Consider the following 17,579-nt stretch of genomic DNA (forward strand, 5'->3'; position numbering starts at 1 on the left):
AAGAACTTTGGTAGGACAAAGAGAAATGTTAACCATAGAAGAAAAGGTTCAGATTGGAAGTTTAGACCTTGAATTTGATTGCAGAATCTACAGTTTTCATTTTTAGCAATAAAAGTTCATCCAGATGAATGAAGACCATGTAAAGACACGCTAATTGTTATGTCATCCTCCATTTAAAGCAAAAAAACTTTACCAGGTCATCATCTGTCCTCACTCACACAGCTCAGAAGCATATCAACACTCGGGACCACAAGTTACAGCATGAAGGGCATGAAAGAGCTCGAGTCTTCACCTCACAGAACTTGATGTCCTGCCAATACAAATTCACGAACCAGGACATTTTCAGTTCCTGTAATACATGCATAGTCAAGCAAAAAACTCCATAACCCGAAAAACAAAAAAGAATGCCCATGAAAGCAGCTTTACCAGAACAGGTGAACTTCACTTAAGGTAAAGAATATCATAGTGGCCTGGTCGGTATAGCAAAGTCACAATGGGCTTGGTGGTTTCAGAGCTCCCACCACCTGCACTGGGAAGATCACCAGCAGAGGGAATGAAATCATGATGATTTACGATGACATGATCAATATCATAAGTGCTCCGGTCCAGGTACACAACACGGATTGGCACACCCAGTGCATCAGACAATGCAATAATGTGCACATGGTCGCTCTCTTCGCCCATTGGTTCCACTGATGACTTGCAAAACTATGGTGAAATAAAAGGCAACATATAAGAAAGTGACACCAAAAGAGGTTGTGGATGAAACTGAAGAATATATATATATAATATATGTATGTATGTATGTCAAGACAAGCAAACAAAACTGAACTGCAACCAGTCATGTGCCTTGGAATCAAGAGAAGAATAATGACTTCCAATTGAAGAAAGCCCACATGGAAACCATGGGTCAGATGCAAATAATTCCATAGTAATTAAGGCCAGGGAAAACCAGCACCCATTCTTATTATTTCCAGCCTCAAAAACTACAGATTTTAGTTATCATAACAAAGGCATGACACGATCTGTATGCCAATACTACAATGATCTACCATGGAAAGATGGAAAATATTGATAGCGATAACCATACAAGATTTAGACAGAGAATAAACCTGCTCCACTGTAGCTGTAGCATTTGTCATTCCCAATATGAAGGGTTCAAAAAACTCTGAGCGTCGTTTTATTTCACCAGAGGTTACAAATCTGAAGAACATTACAACTAAACAAGAACTGTGTCAGGTTATACAAAAATGGTCAAGAAAACTACATGAGTTCAAAGTCACTCACTATAGTCGGATATGGACTGATCTCGACTCCTTATTACAAGCTCATCATGACTGAAATGAGCAATCTAGTATTAATCACACTTGTTCATGAGTCTTTTGATTTGCTTAAATGAAGACACAGATAACTAAAAACTCTGGCATCAAATGCACCATCTCACATCAAGGCTCTTAATAAAAGTGCCAAGGTAAAAAAACAATTTTAATGGTTTATACCTTATGGAAGTCTCCTTTCCTTGGACAACACTTTCCAGCTGCTCAAGGAATAACTGAAAATTATCACAAGGATTTAGTCAAAGAGAGTTGGTGTAAAAGGAATTAAATATTATAAAAATATAATCTCTGAAAAAGGAAAAAAAATACAGTTTAATCAAAGTTTGCTAGTCAAAAGTCATTCCTGAGTCCAACATTAGCAACACACACTAGCACACAGACCATGTTTGCAACTCCTAGCAATTAGAACTTCTTTTCCCTTTTCACTTCTTGAATAGAAAATGAAAGCATTGTTCAAATGGGGAAATGAGTATGACTCTCCCCAAGAAAGATTAATGTCAAACAGTTAAAAAAAAGCAATTTAAAATTCCAATCAGGAAAAGTATCCCACATTGAAATGTCAATCTAGAGTTTTCCGACCTGTCCTAGAGTTAGCTGACCTAGGAATCCACAATCTCTTTAATCAAATAAATGCATCTTTAATGCTATGTTTGGTTCCAAGAAAATACTAAGGAAATAAAAAAATGTTAGGGAAAATGATTTTCTCATGTTTGGTTTAACAATGAAAAATATGAAAGAAAGTCAAATATAATTAAAATTGGTTAGAAACTTATGCATTTTAAATTATTTCATCTTTATATAAAATTGTTAAAAAAAAGTAAAATGAGTTTAAGGCAACATATAAAAATATTTTTTTTTTACTTTAAATCTACATTTTTTTTTCTACTCTTTTTTTTTTTTTTTGATAGGTAAAGTAATTTCATTAAAGGCCAAAAGGCTAAGGAAAGAGTATACACGGTGTATACCAAGATACAAAGAAGTAAGACACCAAAGGGAAAACAAGCCTCACCCTTACTTGGTGGCTAGCCAATCTACAAAATCTATCAAAGAGTAAGTGTGTTTCTTTATATACACCCTAGCCCAATTCACAAAAGTGTACAAAAAAATGGACTTAATATCTTGGTCGTTCCTCTCAATATCATCGAAGGCCCTCCTATTCCTTTCTTTCCATATGGTCCACATCAGGCAGAGGGGGGCTGCTCTCCAAGCTTTCTCCCTTTTCTTGCCCACAAAAGAACCATGCCAACCCAGGAGGTTCCTTTTCACAGAGGAGTGCATCACCCATTGCACCCCAAAAAAGGAAAGAATCAAAAGCCATAACATTTTGGTCTTTTCACAAAACAAAAGAAGGTGATCTATGGTTTCCTCCTCATTTTTTCACAAAAAGCACCTGTTGGGAATGCTCCAACCAAATCTCTTCAGACGGTCAGTGGTGAGCAGCCTGCTCCAAGCCGCCTCCCAACCAAAGAAGCTAGCTCTAATTGGGACCCAAGGAGTCCAAATAGTTCTAGCCGGGAAGGGGGTTTTGATGCCCCTTGAGAGAGAGCTATAAAATTATTTAACTAAAAAGGTTCCATTCTTGTTCTCTTTCCACCGGAGCGCATCATCCACACCTCTTCTAATGGTCATAGGGAGGAGCTTGCCTAACAAGCTTTCAACTTCTCCCACCTCCCAATCATTAAGATGTCTATTAAAACGAGGCCCCCAACTATCTTTGTTGACGGACAGATTAAACAAGATGGGAAAAGCTTCTTCCAAAGATTGGTTTTCACACCACAAGTCCTTCCAAAACTTCACTCTAGTGCCATCCCCTACAATGAAGCGGGAGTGAGAACGGAAGCTCTCCCATCCATTTCTGATGGCCTTCCAAACCCCCACCCCATAACGATCTCTTACACCTTTGGAGCACCATCCCTCATCTTGAAGGTCATACTTACTAGAGATAATATGCTTCCATAGGGACTCATTCTCATTAGCTAATCTCCACAACCACTTCCCAAGAAGGGCCTTGTTAAAAATAGCTAGATTGCGAATGCCCAAGCCCCCATCCTTTTTAGCAGCACAGATAACCTTTTAACTTACTAAGTGAGGCGTGTTCTCTAAGGCACCACCGCCCCATAAGAAATCTCTTTGGATCTTTTCAAGCCTTGCACACACCTTCTTAGGGATCACAAATAGAGAAAGGAAGTAGGTTGGGAGGCTGGAGAGGGTGCTTTTTAACAAGGTAAGACAGCCACCTTTGGAGAGGTATTGCCTTTTCCAGAGAGACAACCTTTTCCTGAATCTTTCTTCCACGGTATCCCACACCTTGGTGGATTTGTAGGGGGCTCCAAGGGGGAGACCCAAATAGGTGGTAGGAAGACTCCCTATCTTACATCCCAGTACCGAGGCGAGGGTCTCCATAGGAATGCCTTCCCCCACTGGAAAGGCCTCAGTTTTGCTCAGATTGACTTTTAATCCTGCAATCGCATCAAACCACATGAAAGTCCAGCTAAGATATTGCAACTCATCTGCTTCGGCGTCACAGAAGATCAAGGTGTCATCGGCAAACAAGAGATGGGACACGATTAGTCCCTCTCTTCCTCTTCCTCCCACTCTGAAGCCAGAAATAAAACCCCCGTTTCTTGCACAAGACAACAGTTGGCTAAGGGCTTCCATGGCAAAAAGGAAGAGATAGGGGGAAAGGAGGTCCCCCTGTCTCAATCCCCTAGAGCTACGAAAGAAGCCCAAAGGGCTCCCATTGATGAGGATCGAGAAGGTTGTTGTAGAGCAGCACCATTTCATCCAATTAATCCATCTATGCCCAAATCCCATCTTGGACATCACCTCTATGAGAAAGTCCCATTTGACATGGTCAAAAGCTTTCTCGATGTCCATCTTAAGAAGAAGACCCGACTTGTTGTCTTTCAATCTAGAATCAAGGGTTTCGTTAGTAATAAGAACGGAGTCCGGAATCTGTCTCCCTTGGACGAAAGCTTGCTGAGAATCAGAAATCACCTCCCCCATCACTGATTTCAACCTATTTGCTAGGACTTTGGCCAGCAGTTTGTACACACTCCCTACCAGGCTGATTGGTTTGAAATCTCTTAGGTCTTCGGCCCCCTCCTTTTTGGGAATGAGCAAGAGGAACATGGAGTTTAAGCTTCTCTGGAAGGTTCCATTGAGGTAAAACTCCCTGAAGAGACCCAAAATTTCTGGTTTAACAACTTCCTGACAAAACAACCAGAATGCCATTGTGAAGTCGTCTGGGTCTAGGGATTTGTCCCCACAGCAGCTGCTAAGGGTTGCAAAGATTTCTTCCTCAGAGAACATAACTTCCAGGCTGTTGGCCACTCCCTCTCCCAGTCCCTTGAAATTAAGGCCATTGATACTAGGCCTCCAATCCCCAGATTTTGAGAGGAGGGACTGGTAGGTTCTGCAAACACTATCTTTTATATCTTCAATGGAAGAGAGAGTCACCCCATTCACTCTAATTTTAGACAGGAAGTTCCTCCTTGCCCTAGCATTAGCCATTTTATGGAAATATTTGGTATTTTTGTTGCCTTCTCTTAACCAGATTTCTCCAAGAAGTTTCTTCCAGAAGGGCCCATGTCTTATAGTCCTCAAGAGCCAGATTTTTAGCCTCCATATCTCCAGGATTAAGAGGGTTCTCCTTCTTCTTGGCTTCCCAACACTGTAGGCGGGCGAAGGCCTCTGCTCTATTGGAAGAGACGTTGCCTACCACCTCCTTGTTCCAGCTTTTCAGGTCCTTCTTAAGCGCTTTGAGTTTCTCAGCAATGCAGTGGCTGCTATAGCCTTCGACAAAATACCCATTCCACCAGCTTCTTACTAGGTCTTTGAATCCATCTATTTTCAGCCACATATTTTCAAAACGAAAGGGGCTTTTTCCTGAAGATAAACCTCCAGCTTCTAGGACTATGAGGGTGTGATCGGAGACCATACAAGGTAGAGCAGATTGTGTGATGGCTGAAAAGTGGTCCTCCCATTGATCCAAAATCAGGAAACGATCTAACCTAGAGACAGCTAGAGAGTTCAAGCCCCCTATCCAAGTGAAAGGACCTCCAGTCAGTGGAGAATCCCTCAGCCCCAACTCCCTTATCACCTCTGAAAATCTTCTCATTTCACCTATGAGACTAGGGGCATTCCTTCTTTCCTCTGGGAATCTTACAGAGTTAAAGTCCCCTCCTACGCACCAAGGGTCATCCCAGAGGCCACGGATGGCTCCAAGCTCCTCCCAAAAATCTTCCTTTTCGCTACCAATCACTGGCCCGTACACTCCAGAGAAAATCCAAGAGAAGCCATCAGCGCAATTTCTAAATCGAATAGAGATGGAGTACCCCCCACTTTCAACCTCTAAATTCTCCAAGACTCTGTTATCCCAAAAGAGAAAGAGACCTCCTGCCGCACCCCTAGCGTTCACTAACGCCCAATTAAGAAATCTTCCTACACCCACACTTTTTACCATTTGCAAAGACATTTCTTTCACCTTCGTCTCTAAGAGGCAAACCAAATCCGGTTTTTGATTCCTCATCACTCCCTTGATTAGCTTTCTTTTCTCAAAATCATTAATCCCACGGACATTCCAACAGAGAATTTTGATTCTCATTAATCAACTGGAATCAAAACCCTGGGAAAATGTTTTCTCTTGCGGAGACATTTCTTTCACCTTCGTTTCTACTTTTCTTTTCTATTTCTTTCTCTTGCATTTTTCCTCAAATTATCCAAGAACCAAACATAGCATGAGGGAAAATGCTAAAATATACCAAAATTTGTCATCACAGTAATTCCATAGGGACTAAATCACCTAGTGCTTATCCATACCAGATTACCCAAAGGACAAGCATCAAGATAAGGCTTCCTACATCACTATTGCCAGGACTATAAGCACAAATAGTAATCTACCTAATCGAAGAAGAAGAATCCATCCTATCCCATCACAGCTACTATCAGATATCAATATCCCACACAACTCCCAATTCCTTGAGCTCACCTAAGTGAAAGTTCAATTTTTGAAAATTCCCCGAATAATATTATTTTCTTTCCTTATTTTCTTTTCTGATGGGAGATTCAACAGAAATGCTTCTGCAGATCATGAAGATGAGAGGTGATAAAGATTAGCATCAGAAGACATGAAAAAAAAAATTCAATCATCAGGCTAAGATTACATGCAATACTATCATCATGTTTTACTCTTTCATAATTCCACATACAAAGCTTTTCCCCAGTTGTTTGCTTTGGCGGCACAAAGGAATGCCTCGGTAAATGAGATGTCGGATTCTAGTCTTGGTCAAGGAGGTTGGAACATAAGACTCTCTAGAAACTCTAATAATTGGGAGCTGGACGCCTTAGGAGAGCTGTTGCATATGTTGAGGGATTTGAGGATTTCTCTTGAAGAGGACTCGGTGATATGGAAAGGAGGGGGACACGACCGCTTTTGAATTAGAGATGCCTACAAGTTGTTGACAGGGCCTAATGTCATTACCTTCCCGAAAAAGAGCATTTGGGTGGACAAGGTACCAACCAAAGTTGCTTTTTTTGCGTGGGAGGCTTCTTAGGAGAAGGTCCTAACTTTGGATAAACTTCAAAGACGGGGCTGGCTTCTTCCAAATCGGTGTTTTTTGTGTGGTTATGAAGAGGAAAATGTAAATCATATTCTTTTACACTCTACAGTTGTAAGGGCTCTCTGGGAGATTGTCTTGGCCTTGTTTGGGGCTAATTGGGTGTTCCCAGAGAAAGTCAAAGAGATGTTAGTCAGTTGGAGGGGCCCTTTGGTGGGGAGAAAGAGGAAAAGGATTTGGACTTCCATCCCGTTGTGTATTTTTTGGACGGTTTGGAAGGAGAGAAATAGATTAGCTTTCAGGGGGGGCTCTCTAGCTATTCAGAAACTAAAGAATTCTTTTGTTTGTAACTTGTGGAGTTGGGCAAGGGTGTATATGGGAGAGGAGTCCTCTTCGCTTTTAGGTTTTTTGGAATGGCTTGTCGTTCCCTAAGGGGTGGTGAGTGTTGTTTTTGTTCAGGCTGCTATGTATACTTCCCGTATGCTTTGTGGCTTTTTGCCTCGTAATATATTTTTGCGCTTTTATCTAAAAAAAAAAAATCCACATGCAAAAATCAAACAGAACAAATTGAAAATATTATACAGTGTCAAGGTGGACAGAATGTGAGAACACAAGAGTGTCAATCAGGATTTGCACCAGAGGCTTTTCTAAATGCTTAAACAATGGAATCCATAAAGGACCAGCACCCATCCCAACTCATAGGCTCCAATACCAAGTTCATTGATTGGAAAGTAGCATCCAACCACTATATCAGAGTGCTGGATGCAGCAAGTAGCATCCAAAAGAATTACTTCTGTCTATTTGACAAAGGTCAAATCCTTATCCTTGTAGTCGGGGGACCCAAGACTTATCTAAGAGACTATGGAGAAGCAACAAGAAAAATATCAAAGACTACAGAATTGCAAAGTAGAACCACCAGAGCCTCCCATTTATTCATTTATTAGAGCCAAGGTATCACGATTTGTTCACTGATGGAGAAGGCATACAAGAAATATTAGTGACTTTTTATATATGAAATGGCAAAAAATAAAACAAAATAAAATAAAGTATCAAGGCAACCAAAACCAAGTGGGGACCAACCTGGTCAAATATGCAAAATGCCGCAGTGTGTAAGAGATTGGAGAGATTTCTATACTCAAATGAGTGGGAGCAAAATTTCCCTCGAAGCCTTCAAGAAGCTCTTCCTAGATTGATGTCAGATCACTGCCCAATTGCCTTAGACACAAATCTATTCAAGTGGGGACCAACTCTATTTAGATTTAAGAACATGTGGTTACTCCATCCAGATTTCAAAGATGGTTTTAATAATTGTTAGAGAGATTTTCGGAGCGATGGTTGGGAAAGGCATAAGTTCATGAGGAAGTTACAATTTGTTAAATCCAAATTGAAAGAATGGAATAAGGAGTATTTTGGAGAGTTAAATGAGAGGAAGAAGAGCATCCGTAATGATATTGCTAGCATTGATGCTATCAAGCAAGAAGGGAATCTTTCTCCCAAGCTTTTAGAGCAAAGGGCCTTCTGAAAAGAGGAGTCAAAGGAGTTACTGTTAAGGAAAGAGGTGCACTAGAGGCAAAAATCTAGGATGATGTGGGTGAAAGAAGAGGATTGTAATTCAAATTTTTTCATAGGGTGGCTAGTGGCAGGTGCAATAAGAAGTATGTCAAGGTCTTGGAGGATGAAAGAGTAATTTTAGATAACATGGACACTATTTCAACAAAGATCTTGCTTTTTTTGGGAAACTATATGCAAACCCCCTTGGAAAGTCTAAGGTTAGAAAGCTTAGATTAATCATCCATTTGAACAGAGAGTGTTGCTTGGTTGGAACGCCCCTTTACTAAAAAAGAGATTTGTCAAGCCATTGTTCAATTAGATAAGGACAAAGCTCCCGAGCCTGATGGCTTTACCATGGTTGTGTTCCAAGAGTATTGGGATGTGATTAAGGAGGATTTAGAAAGGGTATTTTCAAAATTTCATTGAAGTGGGGTAGTTAATTGGAGTACAAATGCCACCTTCATTGCTCTAAAGCCCAAAAAGAGTTAGAACAAAAGGATTTCCTATTTTAGACTGATCAATTTGGTCACTTGTTTGTATAAGGTTATAGCCAATGTCCTATCAAGGCAGTTACAAGGTGTTCTTAATGAAACTATCCATATCACACCAGGAGTTTTTGTTAATGGAAGACAAATACTAGACGCACCGTTAATAGCCAATGAGGTAGTGGATGAAAAAAGATGATCTGGAGAAGGAGCAGTTTTCAAAATTGATTTCAAAAAGGCTTATGACCATGTGGATTAGTTTTCTAAACCATGTACTTGAAAGGAGGGGGTTCAGTTTTAGATGGAGGACTTGGATGAGAGGTTGTTTATCCTCTATCTCTTTTGCAATTCTAGTAAATGGTAATGCCAAAGGTTGGGTCAAAACTTCTAGAGGCTCAAGACAAAGGAAATCCACTACCTCATTTCCTCTTTGTCATTGTAGCTGATGTGTTAAGTATATTGATCTTGAGGGCTAAGGAGAATAGGCTATTGGAAGGCTTCACTATAGGAAGGAGTAAGACTACAATATCTCATCTGCAATTTGCAGATGACGCCTTTTTTTTTCTAGAGTTTGTCCAAAAAAATTAAAAACTCTTAAGATAATTTTGTTAGTATTTGGGCATATTTTTAGTCTTTAAGTCAATCTAGAAAATAGTAATTTGTTTGGCATCAACATTGATCAGGATCAACTCAATGGGATGGCATTGGCGCTTGATTGCAAAGTGTCAGATTAGCCTATTCCCTATTTGGGACTTCCACTAGGAGGGAACCCAAAGGCAGGTGTTCTCTAGGATTTGGTGATTGAAAGAATTTTGTGAAGACTAGATGAGTGGAAAAAAGCTTATTTGCTTTTAGGTAGAAGGATAACTCTTATTCACTCGTGTTTGTCCCATATTCCTAGCAATTTCATTTCCATGTTCAAGACCCTTTCTTCTATGACACTAAAAATTGAGAAATTGTAAAGGTATTTTCTTTGGTCAAGGGTTGGGAGCATAAGAGATACCATCTCATTAATTGGGACTTAGCATATATGTCTAAAGGGGAAAGGGGACTAGGGTTTGGGAAGATTTTTGTAAGAAATCGTGCTTTATTAGGGAAATGACTTGGAGGTTTCCTGAGGAAAGTTTCTCTCTTTGGCATCAGCTTATTCTAAGCATATATGGGACACATATTAATGGGTGGAATGCCAACACTATTGTCAGGTGATCGCATCAATGCCCTTGGAAAGCCATTGCACGAGTCTTTCAGGATTTTTCCAAATACACTTGGTTGGTTGCGGGAGATGGGACGAGAATTTGTTTATGGGAAGACTTGTGGTGGGGGACAAACCTTTGTGTCCTCAATTCCCAGGTATATTCACAATTGCCACAGCTAAAAAAAATATCATTTCATCAGTTCTTGGGTCCACTAATCCTTTCTCTTGGAATTTAAACTTTCATTGCAATCTTTCGGATTTTGAGATAGGAGATCTTAAAAGACTCATGTCCCCTCTTTCTTGTTTGCACTTATCCCCATTTCTTCCTAATGCAAGAGGTTATTCCTTATCTTCTTCAGGTTCATTTACAATAAAGTCATTCTTTTTAGTCTTATCTAACCATATTAATTCAATTCCCTTTTTCCTCACTGATTTTGTTTGGAAATCACAAACCCCATTTTAGGTCAAGTCCTCTACTTGGTTAGTGACGCATAAAAAGGTAAACACCAATGACAGGCTACAAATGAGAATACCCCACAAAGCCCTCAATTCTAATGTTTGTTTATTGTGTATGGAGAGTGGTGAAATGGTAGATCATTTTTTATTACACTATCATTTAACTTTGGGGCTATGACATAAACTATTCAAATTTACTCATTTGGACTGGGTTCCTCCTAGGAGTATATGTGACATGATGACCATCTCATATAAAGGGTTGGAAAGTACCATTAGCGACAAGGTGTAGTGACAATTTGTTTGTTTGTCTTGCTTTAATGTGGGTTATGTGGTGGAAAAGAAATGTTAAGATTTTTTAAAACAAGGCAAGAACTTCAGAGGGTTTTTGAGATATTATTCATTTCTTAGCCTCCTTTTAGGCCTCTTGTACTAGAATTTTTAAGGGTATCCCCCTTAATATGATACATTGTTAGTGTGTAGGTCTAAAGGTGTGGGATGGCAAGGACTTATTCCCATATACGTTGTGGCACCTTATAGTTGTATAGATTTACTTAGTACTTTAGAGGTTCTTACTTACTTTTTCTGTCGTTTTTTTTTTTTGAGGATTCCTTGTCCTTCTATTCTACTTATTATTCTTACTGACCTTAATATATTATAATGTTGTTTCTCATAAATAAATAAATAAAAATGGTTCATAACCTACTAAAAGAGTATGGGGGCCTTGGCATTAGAAATCTCTTTATTTCTAAACAAGGCTCTCCTTCATAAGTAGAAATGAAGATTTGAAATTGAGAAAGAGTCCTTATGGAAATGTGTTGTAGCACAAAAGTTTGGGAAAGGGAGATGATGCTCAAGGGGTGTGAAGAAAGGTTGTAGGGCAGGTGTATGGAAAGCAATTAGAAATGGGTGGGAGTCCTTTAAAAGCATATCTCATTACATAGTTGGCAATAGAAGAATGCTCAAATCTTGGAAAGATAGATTGTGTCGAGACTTATCTTTAGAAGAGTTCTTCCTGACATTATTCTCTATAGTCACCACTAAAGGCTCATGGGTAGCAAAGGTTTGACAGCAAGTTAGGAAGGGAGGTTGGTGGAATCCTTGCTTCTCAAGACAATTTCACAATTGGGAGCTTGAAAGAATGATGGCCTTTCTAGAGATGAGAATGATAGAATGGGTTGGAAGGAGTCACAGTGTGGCAAGTTCCATGTTAAATCCTTCTACAACTCCCTAGCCAGAGGAAGAAGAGATTCTTTTCCCACAAACATAGTTTGGAATTCCTAGATACATATGAAGGTGAGATTCTTTGTATGGGAAGCAATATGGAAAAGGATTTTAATGATCAATCAACTTAAAAGCAAGGAATGGATGATGCCAACTAGATGTTATATGTGCAAAGATGAGGAGGAATCGACTAATAATTTGCTTCTTCATTGCCTTAAAGCAAGTTTCCTATGATAACTAGTTTTTTTCTTTGTGGCGTGGCTTGGATGATGCACTCCAATATTAAGCAAAATCATGATGAATTGGCATAGATCTTCATGGGAAAGAAACGGAAAAAAGTTTGTTGGGTTACTCCTTTTTGTCTATTTTAGATGTTGTGGAACAAAAGAAATAGAAGGGTTTTTTTAAGACTTGGACAGTCATAACAAACTATTAGATTTTCTTTAATGAATACATTTTGAAATGAATCAAAAGTGTACATAAATGATCATTCATTGACCATTATATGTTTTGTTGATTGGCTTATTTGGGTACCGTCCTCTTCGGGAATTTTCTCAGTTAAATCATTTTTTTCAGCCTTATCCATTGTCTCAAATTTTGTTCCTTTCTACCCAGCTAATTTTTTGAGGAAATCAGAAGTCCCCTCTAAGGTGTCTTTGTTTGGTTAGTGGCACATAAGAAGGTAAATACCAATGACATATTGCAGGTGAAAAGGCCTTTCAAAGTCCTTAGCCCTAATTGGTGCATCCTTTGTAGGAGGAGCAGAGAGACAATTGATCATCTCTTCTTGCATTGTCCGATTACTTTGAGATTGTGGCATAGAATTTTTTCATAGGCTAGGATGGAGTGGGTTCAGCCAAGCAATATTTGCGATATGATGGTGATTTCTTTCAAGTGTTTTGAAATTCTTTTAGAGGCAAGACTCTATGGAGGATTGTGTGTCTTTCTCTGTTGTGGATTGTATGGAGAGAGAGGAATGTTAGGATTTTCGAGGACATTTGGAAGACGCCGAAGATGATGTGGGATCAGCTTCATTTTTATGTGTTTTTTTTTGTTCACTGCACAAACATTTTTTAACCCTATCCTTCGAGTGTAATCCAACTTAGTTGGCTTCCATTATGTACACCTTAGAGTTGGGTCTATTGGGTCAAGAATGTTTTACTTGTATAGGCCTTTTGTTCCTTTTGTGTAGCCTTCCTTGGTTAGTGGAGGTTTAGTTAATTCCTTTGATCAAGCAGCCTTTTGTACTCTTTGTATAGCCTTCTTCGGTTAATGGAGATTTGCTTAGTTCTTTTGATCAGACTTGTACATCATAGGGTGGATTCCTCATCCTTCTCATGTTTCTTTTCTCATTTAATATATACCTTTTGTTTCTAATCAAAACAAAAAAAGTAAGGAAAGGGAGCTTGTTTTTTATTATTCTTTCTTTTTATAGCTTGCCTATTTTGACACCAAATGCATACATCATATACACTTTGTTACACCCTTTGCTTAAGCGCCATAAATATATATATATATATTGTCTATCAAAAATAAATAAATAATAAAACAAAACATAGCAACCACAAAAGAAATATAAAGAACATATTTATGATAGACTTACCGCAAAAAAGTCCTCAAAAGTAAAGTCTGCATAACCTAGAGCTTGAAGTGTCTCTCTGCATTTTTCAACATTAGTTGTGACGCGATCAACTTCTGCTTGGTCTTGTGACTCCAGAATATGCTCCTATTTTGGCAACTCACAATTTTTTAAGTAGCTAAAATTACAACATCGTATTAACTTCCTTCCAACAAGAACCTCAAATGATGAAATACAAACTATAAAGAAAGATGAATTTGTGAGAAGAACATATATCTATACATACAAGGTATGAAAACATAAAGCCTCGAAAAAAGCAGTTCCCATCTCCCCTAGTTCGCCTGATAGAGCCATATTTTTCACCAAGCACCTGGATGAAGGGTCAATTGTGTTTAAAGACGAAAAAGCGAGAAGAACTGCAAAACACACAATAAAAAACCTTTATTTTCTTCAGCAAGATGGGGCTGCCTGACTCATATTCAGCTGCTAATACAGAAAGAGGTTCCTGCAGTTCCATTACCATAAAGGATTTATTCTTACATAAATTCAAAACTAAAAGAATTCACAGGCATCATTTTCAATTAAGAATGCAGGTTTATTGGATATTGAAATCATGCTCAAGAAGATAAAGCACACATGCAAAACGTAGAATAGACATCCATGCCCCTAACTAGGCTTTAGTGCAGTTCACTAGAGAGAGGAATAAACCAGACATAAAACCCAAATATGAAGCCATTGCAGAGCTTTAAAAAGGAAAAGAAAAAGAAAAAACAAGCTGCAACACAAAAATTGATCTTGTCCTTGACCAATTTGACCCAGAATATGAAGTACAGGCCGATGCATGGAACTTTGTGTTTAGTAGGGGCACTATTGCAATAGGGCTCCATTGACCTATGAAAGTTACAAGCTTAGTGATGCGAAATAGGATTCCACCTCCCAAAATAAAGAAGGCACAGTTGCAGTACACTAATTCAGGCTATGAAGAATTATATTTCAGGATCAAACTTCATTAATGATATGGATGAGACCATGGTATTCATTTCCTCGGTAAGAAATTTAACTTATAGTTAAATTTCTTTGTGAATATGACAGAATTCTCATTTAACTAGTTAGAGGTACACGTGTGGTTTAATTGGTAGTCAGTGCAATTATATGGTTCTTTGAAATTTGGGAAGCAATAAATGAGAAGGTAGCAGCACATGGCAGATTGCATTAGGAAAAATCATTTTGACAACTAAGAAAACCAATTACCCAGCAAGACACTTGTTTCTTTTTACAAGAGAGTATTTTACCATTGAGATTTGCAGTGAGCGTCGTCCTAAGCATTTTGACCTGTACAGATAGATTTTGCCTTTTTGGACCAGTAAACATCTATTTTCCTTTATTTTTATCTGATTTATATAGAAGACTTTGTACTAGTCAGAAGGATTTTCTCATCCTTTCTGTACTTATGCAATAAAATTATTGTTTCTGATAAAAAAACAAAAATCAAGTGCCACAAGGAAACCACTGAAAGTCAGGAAACAACAACCATAACCGAAATTATGTAATGAGAAATATCTAGCCTAACAAAATCTGAAAAGACAGAAACAAAAATTGTCAAAAGCAAGTGTAATCAAATGCTAGAACTTCAATGTGTCATGGGATGGCCTTGCCTTGTCACCGATGAAGGGAACTTTCTCAGCTTCCTCGGCCCGAATCGCAGACTGTTGTTGCATGATATCATCATCCCTGATGTTTTCCCAAGCATCAACTTCAGATACTGGAATGGGTGCTTTAGGATCTGATTCACCATCTGCTTGAAGCCCCTCTTCATTCTCCATCGCCTCTGGAGCTCAATAAAGAAAATCACGTGCTGGTTCAACTTCTCCTGAATCTGGGAGTAGATACTCCTGAATACAACAAAAGGGAATACAAATCTATCAGTTACTAAAAAGCTAATTTCAGACCTAGCACAAAAGCTCATGAGTTTTCTGTTTATTTTTAATTTTTTCTTTTTTTATGGGGGGGGTAAGGTAGGGGTCAACTTTATATTCAAACATGCATATGAGCAAGAACAAAATGATAAATGGTATCTAGAACACAGAGACAACTCCTCTAAATGGAAAACAAATGTAGCTTCCTTGCACAATTTTGAAAATCCATGCAGTGACTGCATTATCAGCTCCATCCATGCAATTCTCTGGAAAGTTGGAAAAAAAAAAGGCCATCTCATATTCAGTGACTTCTTTCGCTAAAATTTCTAGGCATGTCTGGTGATATATGACCCTAACTTCTCATGCTGAATTATATCTTATGGTACACTCAATATTTCAATCAAGTAGTCCAACTGCAATACTTGAAATATAGTAAATTTAAGAAGCTTAGGCTTCATTTGGATGCACTTCCTACTATTTTCTATTTTAAACACTAACTCCTTGTTATCTAATTTTCAAATAAGCAAGGCATTGCTATCAATTATATGCAAGTTTCAGCTAATACATTCAAAGGAAGCAAAATACCCAAAAAAAAAAAAAAAAAACAAACAAACAAAACAAAACAAAGAAAGAAAACAAAATGAATACAATGTGGTTAGCATTTAAGGCATTGTTTGGATTTTGGAAAGAAAGATGGGGATGGAAGGAAAATGCTTGAAATGACTCAAGAAAAAAAAAATTCATTTACAAGTAAATATCAGCATTTCCTTTCTTGTTCCATCCTTCTATGGTCACACAAGCACAAAAATAAACATATCAAATTTCTCAAACTAGTTTTGGAATGTAAAAATTACAAATCAGATATTCTAACACCACTTCTTTATTTTCTTTGACAAAGATGCCTTTCTTTATTTCCTTGTACAGTTTTGAAATAATATCATAGAATCTAAGTTTTCCATTCATGGTCCAGATCCAACCAAGCAGATTGAGACAAACTTAGCATATACCTAAGTCCCTCTAAGCATCAATGCAAAAATTGTGTACTCAGGCAGGTGCAATGAACATATAATATAATGAAATGAGCCAAACACAACTAACCGTTCTCAAATTTAAAATGCATAAGACATCATCTGCTATCAATTATCTGCAAAATACAACTATAACATTCTCCGCATAAAAAAATAGAAATCAAAATAAAAAATAAAAAACAGCAAACAAACAGTGACTCGATCGTTCAATTGAAAGTTATGAAGACGAATTGAAAAAAATCCATTTGCAAGTAATCTTCAGTATTTCGTGTTCCTTCTATGTTCTTTCCAGTTATCCAAACACAAAGGAAAGAGCGCGTTTCGAATTTCGAAACCTAGTTCTGCAATATCCAAGAATCCAATGTCCTTTCATTTTCCATTTCTCACTTTTCATGTTTAAAATAACGAAACAACTTTGTTTAACTTCCATCACCGCCGAGACGGGCGCGGTGGGCTCCGTGCCACCGCCATTTCAACATCAGTGTCACTGGTAACATCTCAGTTTTGTCTCGTGATAGGTTAAAAATGGCGCCATCCTCTCGCTCACAACGCAGATTCGCGTTTTGAGACTCATTTTCAGATTTGCTGATCGTTCTAAGAATACCTAGAAGTCTTTGAATTCCGTTTCATAAATCTTCTATGCAATTGTAATGTTCCATATTGAAACAATCATCTAAAGGAAGAAGGCGAGGAAAATGAAGAAGGAAGAGACCTAGGATTAGGATTAGGGTTACCTGGAGTTGAATCGCGATCGTTCCTCTCTCTCCTTCGATCTCCCTCTCACTGGTCTCCCTACTGAAGTGAACGGTGAAAAAAACGTTTCTAGATGTTTACTATATATATTTGTGTACGAGGCCCTTTAAATTTTGGTATTTTTTATTGGCCCCTACAAAGGATTGATTTCTTCGGATATACCCTCGTTCTTGCTTTATTAACTCACGCAAAAGATACGGTGTCTTTTTTTTTTCTTCTCTCACAATTAATTAACATGGTGTGTTGCAGTGGAGATCCGCTCCAAAATATAAATAATTAAATTTAAATGTTTTTTTTTTCAAAATTTCAAAGTATTTATTCGGAAATCTACTTAATTACTACTTATTTTAAATTTCTTGCGTTTGGTATCCTATAAATTTATTCAACCTATAAGATTTATTTTTTAATTATATTTTAGATAAAATAAATTTTACATAAATATGTTTAATCATTCTCTATAAAATAAATTTTATTTTCTAAAAAATATTTTTTATAAATTT

General features: G+C 38.0%; 1 protein-coding gene across 3 annotated transcripts; it reads right to left on the minus strand.

The window, feature by feature from the left end:
- Positions 1-47: 47 nt before the first annotated feature.
- On the minus strand, positions 48-17,171 carry LOC100262625 (OVARIAN TUMOR DOMAIN-containing deubiquitinating enzyme 1). 3 transcript variants are annotated; one of them, XM_002270547.4, is made up of 10 exons: positions 17,061-17,171; positions 15,038-15,274; positions 13,822-13,887; positions 13,669-13,752; positions 13,407-13,529; positions 1,500-1,552; positions 1,288-1,337; positions 1,113-1,219; positions 427-708; positions 48-310 (listed from the first exon to the last, which is right to left on the minus strand). In XM_002270547.4, the coding sequence occupies exons 2-9, from the start codon at positions 15,203-15,205 to the stop codon at positions 442-444; spliced, it is 918 nt and encodes a 305-aa protein (XP_002270583.2). In that variant the 5' UTR covers positions 15,206-15,274; positions 17,061-17,171; the 3' UTR covers positions 48-310; positions 427-441. The 3 variants fall into 3 exon arrangements, with proteins under 3 accessions (XP_002270583.2, XP_010657332.1, XP_059591936.1); XM_010659030.3 differs by having other exon boundaries at positions 48-349; XM_059735953.1 differs by having other exon boundaries at positions 15,038-15,564; positions 17,061-17,131.
- Between the last annotated feature and the right edge of the window lie 408 nt (positions 17,172-17,579).

This window comes from Vitis vinifera, chromosome 1, assembly GCF_030704535.1.
Source record: "Vitis vinifera cultivar Pinot Noir 40024 chromosome 1, ASM3070453v1".
NCBI lineage: Eukaryota > Viridiplantae > Streptophyta > Magnoliopsida > Vitales > Vitaceae > Vitis > Vitis vinifera.